This window comes from Oncorhynchus mykiss, chromosome 11 (genome assembly GCF_013265735.2).
Source record: "Oncorhynchus mykiss isolate Arlee chromosome 11, USDA_OmykA_1.1, whole genome shotgun sequence".
NCBI lineage: Eukaryota > Metazoa > Chordata > Actinopteri > Salmoniformes > Salmonidae > Oncorhynchus > Oncorhynchus mykiss.
Window position 1 is genome coordinate 69,973,296 of NC_048575.1, and position 9,827 is coordinate 69,983,122.

Genomic DNA, 9,827 nt, shown 5'->3' on the forward strand with positions numbered 1-9,827 from the left:
GAGAGAGAAGCTAGTGTGGAAGGAGCGTCTTCCACTTTGGAGGTGAATGATTTTCCAAAAAGAGTCTGACAGTGAGTTGGAAGAAGAGGATGAGATTGACCCTCAGCCAGACCCAGGACCAGCCCATCAGCAGCCCTGCGCCCAACAGTACTGTTGATGAGCAGCTTATGCCATTTATGGGTCGCTGCCCCTTCAGGCAGTACATACTGTCTAAACCCACAAAATATGAAATCAAGAACTGGGCTGCCTGTGATGCTGGTTCATCATATGCGTGGAACTTGCAAGTGTATACGGGGAAGCCAGATGGAGGAGCCCCTGAGAAGAACCAAGGGATACGGGTTATTCTGGACGTGACACAGGGACTCCGTGGTCACATCACCTGCAATAACTTTTTCACTTCACATAAGCTGGGACAGAAGCTCAAGAGGAAGCTGACGATGGTAGGAACAGTACAAAAAAGCAAGCCAGAACTCGCACCTCAGCTGATGAATACACGGAAGAGGCCTATCGATTCCTCTAAGTTTGTGTTCATGGCCGACATATCCCTAGCGTCCTACGTGCCAAAGAAAGGCAAAAATGTGGTACTCATGAGTACGCTGCATAGGGATGGGAGAATCTGTGGCCAGGAGCATCAAAAAACAGAAATCATAATGGATTACAATGCCACAAAAGGAGGGGTGGAAAATGTAGACGAGCTGGTGACTGGCTACAGCTGCAGAAGTAGAACCCTACGCTGGCCTCTTGTGATATTCAACATCTTGACATATGACACGTTTGTCATCTGGATGGCGTTGAACCTATATTGGAACAGAGGGAAGCTCCAGAGGGGGCTTTTTCAAGGGGCTGGGCAAGGCATTGGTAAGACCTCAAATCCAGAGGAAGCAACATATCCCAAGGACCCCAGCTTCCGCAGCCATCGTGAGGATGCTGGTGCCCCATCCGTCCAACCTACAGAAGCAACAACTCCAATACCGGAAGTATGTGCGTGTGTCTGACTCTCCTACATTGGCCTGCTGTAACTACGTGAGTTCAGGAATGTTACTAACATCTCACTAAGTGTTTTCAGATTGGAGCCGGTAGCAACAAGAAGCGCTGCAATGTGTGTGGACCCAAAGACAGAAAGACACAGTACACATGCAGCAAGTGAAAGAAATAGATTTGCAACAGTTAAATTCTGTCCCTCATGTGTGTAGACCAGCCTTAATGCATTTTCAATGGGGCTCATTTAATAGTTCCATAAAATACTATGTAAAATTTGTCCTTCCAATTTGTTCAGTTCAAAGCAATAAACACATGAAAACCTAATTTAATTTATATTTGTTCAAGATAAACATGATTTATTCCACCCATGTCTTACTTATAATACATTGGTTTACAAAAACAAATAGTGCTATTGATAGATGTGATCTAGCAGATGTGAATGGCTAATATTAACCATGTAAGGGATTGTCCATTTTGCTGTAATTGATAGGTCAACATTAAGTAATTACATAAATTGTTATGCTGTATTGTTTTAAAAACCATAATGTTTTTGGTCCAGACCTGCTAACATTGGGTGAATAATAAAAACATGAACACCACACACACAAGGGTTCAAACCCATAGATTTATTTCAATCAATTTTGAAATGCGCCATGTTTGACTGAATGTGCTGCATTTTTCACGAGGTGCAAGAATGACAATTCATGTCCTGTTAAATCAATATATTTTGAGACCACCCTGTTTTTATTCTGACAAGATGAAAGTGAAATTCATGAACGAAGTTAAGATACTGTATTTAGGGTAGTTTTAGTATATTTAGACCAAGTGGGTGAAACATCACTGCAACAGAACAGAATGCAGGGATTCTCCTTTATTTCTCACATGATCATTTATACCCTTCCAAGTAAAAAAATCTGCTGGACCTGCACACCCTACCATAAAGTCACATTTTACCACAGCTCTCCAGGGTTGTAAAATTTTATTTATTCTTTGGAGAAATCTGTACATGGAGGTACTGGCCAACATGGAGGTTCAGGACAACGGGGGCCAAGACAGGTAGCAAGCACACTGAAGGACCAGGAGCAGTTTCACACATTATTCAAAGCTGGAGAGGAAGGTCAACACAATCTCCTTCAGTTTGGCATCAGCTGTAGGTGAGATCATGCCATCAGTCCTGGAAAGAAACAAGGGTGTCCCATCAGTTCAGATGAAGTGTATATCAACACATGTTACCATTTTAACATTAACCACTGTTGACTTATAACTCAGATCATTGTGGTAGTCCCATGTGTGTTACCTGATTGTGGTGAGCAGGTCCTGGTGTTGGCTGAGGACGTGCCCAAGGAAGGCCTTCTCAAACCTGGTGATCTTGGAAGGGTCCATCTTGTCCAAGTGACCTCTGACTCCGGCGTAGATGACGGTCACCTGCTCCTCAATGGCCATTGGGCCTATGGGAGGGAAAGAAACCCATTTAAATAAAAAATTGTGGGCCTTGCAGACAACAAAAATATCAAACTTTTAGCATACAGGTGGCGACACTCACAGTACTGTCCCTGCTTAAGCAGCTCGGTGAGACGGACGCCCCTGTTGAGCAGCTGCTGGGTGGCAGCGTCCAGGTCGGAGCCAAACTGGGCGAAAGCAGCGACCTCACGGTACTGGGCCAGCTCCAACTTCATGGTACCAGCCACCTACACAGAAAGGACCAATTACATCATGGATTTAGGAGACCGATTCAAGTGAAAGAAAATATATACTGTGGGCTAACTGATGAACTGCAAGGAAGTTGATCCGCATTTATCCAAAGACAGTCTCCTTCAGAACCACAGTTCGTACCTGCTTCATGGCCTTGGTCTGGGCAGCTGATCCAACTCTGGACACAGACAGACCCACGTTGATGGCTGGGCGGATACCTTTGTAGAACAACTCAGTCTCCAAGAAGATCTGCCGGGGAGAGAGCACACCTCTTGTTTAGGGATTACATTAATCTTTGACATGTGGACGGACTTAATTTCCAGTCAACATCACACCCACCTGTCCATCAGTGATTGAGATGACGTTGGTGGGGATGTAAGCAGACACGTCTCCGGCCTGGGTCTCAATGACGGGCAGAGCGGTCAGGGAGCCGCCGCCAAAGTTGTCGTGCATCTTGGCGGCTCTCTCCAGCAGACGGGAGTGCAGGTAGAACACATCACCGGGGTAGGCCTCACGACCGGGGGGACGACGCAGCAGCAGGGACATCTGACGGTAGGCTACAGCCTGGAGAGTAGGGAGGGGAGAGAATACAGCTGTTGAACATGGATGAAGTCACTGTGCGAGCCCAGCTCATTATTTTTTCCCTCCATGAAGTAGCATCACACTCAAGACTCCACTCAGCCCCAACTTCACCCTTCTCACCTGCTTGGATAAATCATCATAGATGATGAGGCCATGCTTGCCATTGTCCCTGAAGAACTCTCCCATGGAGCAGCCTGAGTAGGGGGCCAAGTACTGCAGGGGAGCAGCATCAGAGGCTGTAGCAGAAACCACAATGGTGTACTTCATAGCATCAGCATCAGTCAACCTCTTCACCAGCTGCGCCACAGTGGATCTCTTCTGGCCAATGGCAACGTAGATACAGTACAGCTTCTTCTTCTCATCTTTGCCTTCGTTGAAACGTCGCTGGTTGATGATGGTGTCAATGGCAATAGCGGTTTTGCTGTTAGATTGGAAAAGGAATTTGTATTAGATTACTTTGCTGGTACACTTGTGCTCTGGAGCGTCTGGGGAATCAAATCTGAAAAGACGCAGCAGTAGAATGGAAACTCATATGATGGCTAATAATTACAGCAATTATGAAGGCATGGTTTCTAAGTAGAATGAAAGGCAGTAGCAATTGGTTGAAATTAGAAGTCGGATTAATTAGGGCCCATTTCAAGTTTACATAATCTGTTTTTGGACGCCGATTATGGCCGATTACATTGCATTCCACAAGGAAACCGCGTGGCAGGCTGACCACCTGTTACACGAGTGCAGCACGTAGGTAAGGGAAGTTGCTAGCTAGCATTAAACTTATCTTATAAAAAACAATCTTCACATAATCACTAGTTAACCTAGTAATATCGTCAACCATGTGTAGTTAACTAGCTTATCCTGCATTGCATATAATCAATGCGGTGCCTGATAATTTATCATCGAATCACAGCCTACTTCGCCAAACGAGGGATGATGTAACAAAAGCACAATCGTTGCACGAAATGTACCTAACCATAAACATCAATGCTTTCCTTAAAATCAATACACAGAAGTATATTTTTTAAACCTGCATATTTAGTTAAGAAATTCATGTTAGTAGGCAATATTAACTAGGGAAATTGTGTCACTTCTCTTTCTTTCATTGCAAGCAGAGTCAAGGTACATGCAACAGTTTGGGCAGCCTGGCTCATTACGAACTAATTCGCCAGAATTGTACATAATTATGACTAACATTGAAGGTTGTGCAACGTAACAATATTTATACTTAGCGTTGCCGCCCGTTCAATTAAATACGGAACGGTTCCGTATTTCACTGAAAGAATAAACATTTAGTTTTCGAAATGAGTTCCCGAATTTGACCATATTAATGACCAACGGCTCGTATTTCTGAGTTTTTATATTATAATTGGGTCTATGATTTGATAGAGCAGTCTGTTTAAGTGGAGGTAGGCAGCAGCAGGCTCGTAAGCATTCACTTTCCTGCGTTTGCCAGCAGCTCTTAGCAATGCTTGCTTCACAGCGCTGTTTTTGACTTTAAACCTATCAACTACTGAGATTAGGCTTCAACCGATCGCTGCCTGCACCGTCCAACATCACTACTCTGGATGGTTCTGTCTTAGGTATTTGTAGTTGTCCACATATTCTAGGTGTCTGGTTAGACTGTAAACTCTCCTTCCAGACTCACATAAAACACCTCCAATCCAAAGTTAAATCTAGAATTGGCTTCCTATTTCACAACAAAGCATCCTTCACTCATGCTGCCAAACATACCCTCGTAAAACTGACCATCCTACCGATCCTCAACTTCGGTGACGTCATTTACAAAATAGCCTCCAATACCCTACTCAATAAATTGGATGCAGTCTATCACAGTGCAATCCGTTTTGTCTCCAAAGCCCCATATAATATCCACCACTGCGACCTGTGGGCTCTTGTTGGCTGGCCCTCGCTTCATACTTGTCGCCAAACCCACTGGCTCCAGGTCATCTACAAGACCCTGCTAGGTAAAGTCCCCCTTTATCTCACCTCGCTGGTCACCATAGCAGCACCCACCCGTAGCACACGCTCCAGCAGGTATATCTCTCTGGTCACCCCCAAAACCAATTCTTCCTTTGGCAGCCTCACCTTCCAGTTCTCTGCTGCCAATGACTGGTACGAACTGCAAAAATCTCTGAAACTGGAAACACTTATCTCCCTCACTAGCTTTAAGCACCAGCTGTCAGAGCAGCTCACAGATTACTGTACATAGCCCATCTATAATTTTGCCCAAACTACCCCTTTCCCTACTGTATTTATTTAGCTCCTTTGCACCCCATTATTTATCTCCAGTTTGCACATTCTTTCACTGTAAATCTACCATTCCAGTGTTTTACTTGCTATATTGTATTTACTTCGCCACCATGGCCATTTTTTACCTTTACCTCCCTTATCTCACCTCATTTACTCACATTGTATATAGACTCATTTTTCTACTGTATTATTGACTGTGTTTGTTTTACTCCATGTGTAACTGTGTTGTTGTTCGTGTCGAACTGCTTTGCTTTATCTTGGCCAGAACTTGTTCGCAACTTGCCTACCTGGTTAAATAAAAAAAATTCACATACCTTTGACTATTGGATGTTCTAATAGGCACTGTTGCATCAAAAAACAGAACACTCAAAACATGAGCACAATGGCAGCTCTTCCTTTAAAGAACTCCAGGCCTCAAAGAGGGCAGATAACCCAAAAACACAGGTGGAACTAAAAAAATTGAGCCAGGATTTCTGGAGGGACTACTTTTACATGCGCACCTGGCAGATAAGCATGGGTATAAAATGTTTGGGCTTAGCTTTGCTCGGGTCCTCAACATACAAACAGCTCATTGTTCAACCCTAAAGACTCAACTGGTATGTAATGTTTGGAATTATTTATTATGTTGCATCCAGTGCTTAGCACAATTTACATGTTTAACTCTGGTAAGAGTGGTGACTTTTTTTGATATTTTCTGACTGCAGAAGTAATTGCTTGAAGTGCTAGATTAAATTGTTTAAATGTTTACTTTATTCAAAGCCATGCTGTGTTGCTGTGTCATGCATTGTGTGTAAAATAATGCATGTTTATTCTCTGTTTAAGGTTATTAAACTATTCCCTATTCCTCTGTCATTCAACTACTCTATTCAACAAATCAACTGTTTCAACATATTCAACAAATGGCATCAAAACGATAAAACATTAGAAAGGAATACAGTTGTCCCTTTGCATCCTTCACGTGTTGAGCAAGCCGTTTTCAAGTTTGGGCAGAGCTGAAATAATTATAACACCTAGACAACTTGACAGGCACTATAGTATTGCCAGCCTAATCACAGGAGTTAATAGGCTTGAAGTCATAAACAGCGCTGTGCTTCAAGCATTGCAAATAGATGCTGGCAAACGCAGGAAAGTGCTGTTTGAATGAATGCTTACGAGCCTGCTGCTGCCTACCACCACTTAGTCAGACTGCTCTTTATTATAATTAAGTCTTTGATTTTAAACACACAAATACAAGCCATAGGTCGTTAATATGGTCAAATCCGGAAATCATCATTTCGAAAAAGCAACGTTTATTCTTTCAGTGAAATACGGAACTGTTCAGTATTTTATCGAACGGGTGGCATCCATAAGACTAAATATTGCATTTACATTGCACAACCTTCAATGTTAAGTCATAATTATGTGAAATTATGGAAAATTAATTAGGTTATTTGTTAGGAAAAAATGGTCTTCACAGTTTAACGAGTCAGGCGGCCCAAACGGCTGCATATACCTCGACTCTGCATGCAATGAACGCAAGAGAAGTGACAATTTCCTGCTAACATGAATTTCATTTAACTAAATGTGCAGGTTTAAAAAAATATATTTACTTGTGTATTGATTTTAAGAAAGGCATTGATGTTTATGGTTGGGTACATTGGTGCAAAAACAGTGCATTGTACACGCATGCGCTTGTTAAATCACCCGTTTGGCGAAGTAGGCTGTGATTCGATGATAAATGAACAGGCACCACATTGATTATATGCAACGCAGGACAAGCTAGTTAAACTAGTAATATCAACCATGTGTATTTAACTAGTGATTATGTTAAGATGTTTTTTTATAAGATAAGTTTAATGCTAGCTGCACTTGCATAACAGGTAGCCAGCCTGCCACGCAGTCTCCTCGGAGTGCAATCGGCATCCAAAAATGCAGATTACCGATTGTTATGAAAACTTAAAATCGTCCCTGATTTATCGGCCATGCCAATTAATCAGACGACCTCTATGCTCAATCCCCAGTTAGCCCTACTAAAGGAATAGAGGTATTTTCTAAGATGGCATCTGGCCATCTGTTTACCCAGTCTGCCGGTCACCGATGATCAGCTCACGCTGGCCACGCCCAATGGGCACCAGGCTGTCCACGGCCTTGATGCCAGTCTGCATCGGTTCCTTCACAGAGATACGGGGGATGATGCCAGGGGCCTTCAGACCCACACGCCTACGGATGCTAGACCCAAGAGGACCCTGAGGGACAGGGTAGGGTTAATGCCATTCTGATCAGACCTGATATGCCCAGGCTGTAGTCAACCTCTAATCACAACCCAAGGACTCGGCCTAGATCCGAAAGGATCAGACAGGAGATCCTGTTTCTTATGTGGTGTTCAAGGGGTTGGAGTATAAAAATACATTCCGATTTCGCATTCATTCTCAATGTACAAAAGTCCTATTCTAATAACTAGAAATTAACATCACTATTTTTTACAAATCTGCCCTCACCTTTCCATCGATGGCATTGCCCAATGCATCCACCACGCGACCCAGCAACTCTTCACCAACTGGCACGTCCACGATGGCACCAGTCCTCTTCACGATGTCACCCTCTTTGATCAGCTTGTCATTACCGAACACCACGACACCAACATTGTCAGGCTCCAAGTTCAGAGACATACCCTAAAAAAGAGGATAGAAGACAATGGTAAAATTATGAAGACGACAGTGGTTAGATTGAACAGAAGCTCTTTCAATGCAACATGGTTCAGTTAAATTCATAAACGGTCTAGATCAGCACCTTTAGCCCAGAGGAGAACTCCACCATCTCCTCAGCCTGAACATTCCTGAGACCGTACACTCTGGCAATACCATCACCGATGGAGAGCACACGGCCAGTCTCCTCCAGATCAGCACTTGTGTCAGCCCCAAGGATCTTCTCCTCCAAGATTGAGGACACCTCAGCCGTGCCTGGGAGACAACCCACTCATCAAAATATGGACTCACCTTGACAGTCAACATAACTCCTCATTTTTGTTAGTATAATATAGCCATAGAGGAATCCCTTTTATATGTTTGTACAGGGAGAAATAGCAACAATTGATAGTGACTGGTTAGGAGCTGAATGTGACAAAAAAAAAAAAAACATCCCAAACAGATGTTTCCAAAAGATCAGAGCCTAGACTATTTTACAAGGCATTGTGTCACACTGCACCTTTAAGTGTACATCCTGATGGCCCCTGCTCATTCAAATAGGTACTTGTGGCAAAACATGATTTCTGACCTAAATAGTAAGTGTCATTAACTAAAGGTCATTCGTTGAGTCAATCATTCGCTTTACGCACCAGTCTTTGCAGCAAGACATGGTCTGTGTGTATGAAGGTGATTCACTCCTACACTGGCGGCGGCAACATTCTTGGACACCTAGAATAAATGCAAGCATGGTCAGTTATTGTTCAAGACAAGTGCTATTGTACTGATGCAATGGGAAATAAATTGTACTATGTATATTGGAATCGCTAGCTGCGTTACAATGAACTGAAATCAAAACATATGCCCCAAGGCATTAGCCCAAGGGTTGTTAGTTAGCTAGGTTGTCCACAAGATGTCCTCTCTTTTGACAGCTGGCTATGCCAGTTAAACCACCATTACAAAAACATTTTTCAAAACAAGTAACTAAACTAGTTAATTATAATTATATGAACTTGTTCTGTGCAAGGCGGAGCATTCTGTATGTAAAAGACCCTGACCTTCACAGAACTTAGCTAACTAACGGATAGCATGCTAAACTAACGTTACATAGCTAGCACAGCCATTTTACGGGACCGTAGTGTAGTTGAAGGGAAAAAAATAAATGAAATGTGCAATGAATGAGTTACACAAACAGCAATGTAACGTTATAAAATAAATATCAAGACAGCAGGTCGAGTGGCATGAGATGCCTTGCTGGGTCATGACGTTCTAGACAAGCGTGTGAAGGTGGAGGCCTGTAAAGGCCTACCCTTCATACACCCACTACATTGACATTTTAATTCGTGCAATTCAAATGGTCTTACATTCAACAACCAAATCAATACTCACAAATCCAGCCCGTCTGGGCAGGCTTCTGGCCAGAGCCGCTGCAACTCGCACGGATAACATCTCTAACGGGAGAATGTGACTTGTCCTCCACCACCTGCAAAGACGAGCTAGTTTTACTTAGAGGGTGTCCTATGTATGCGAATGACCTGGGGGGGGCATCGGCTTCGTTCTTCTTCATTTTATGTCATCCGTGATGACAGCCTGTCATTTCAAATCGTTACTGCCATCTACTGTAGCGGAGTTCACGTTTCAACTGCTATGTATGAGTGGTACAAT

At 43.2% G+C, this 9,827-nt stretch overlaps 1 protein-coding gene across 1 annotated transcript; it reads right to left on the bottom strand.

Annotated features, from left to right (window-relative positions):
* Positions 1-1,592: 1,592 nt before the first annotated feature.
* On the bottom strand, positions 1,593-9,763 carry LOC110536328 (ATP synthase subunit alpha, mitochondrial). The gene is made up of 11 exons (XM_021622063.2): positions 9,552-9,763; positions 8,816-8,894; positions 8,272-8,441; positions 7,980-8,153; positions 7,561-7,727; positions 3,376-3,676; positions 3,013-3,237; positions 2,815-2,922; positions 2,525-2,669; positions 2,279-2,429; positions 1,593-2,155 (listed from the first exon to the last, which is right to left on the bottom strand). Exons 1-11 carry the CDS (start codon positions 9,609-9,611, stop codon positions 2,077-2,079), a joined length of 1,659 nt encoding a protein of 552 aa, XP_021477738.1. The 5' UTR covers positions 9,612-9,763; the 3' UTR covers positions 1,593-2,076.
* Between the last annotated feature and the right edge of the window lie 64 nt (positions 9,764-9,827).

Bases quoted from the DNA above. Each gene is read 5' to 3' on its own strand.
- LOC110536328 (XM_021622063.2), bottom strand. From the start codon at position 9,611: ATGTTATCCGTGCGAGTTGCAGCGGCTCTGGCCAGAAGCCTGCCCAGA. The intron at 3,677-7,560 runs GTAAACAGATGG...CCAATCTAACAG, and splicing joins ATCGGTGACCGGCAGACTGG to CAAAACCGCTATTGCCATTG. The intron at 2,156-2,278 runs GTAACACACATG...GTTTCTTTCCAG, and splicing joins GACCTGCTCACCACAATCAG to GACTGATGGCATGATCTCAC.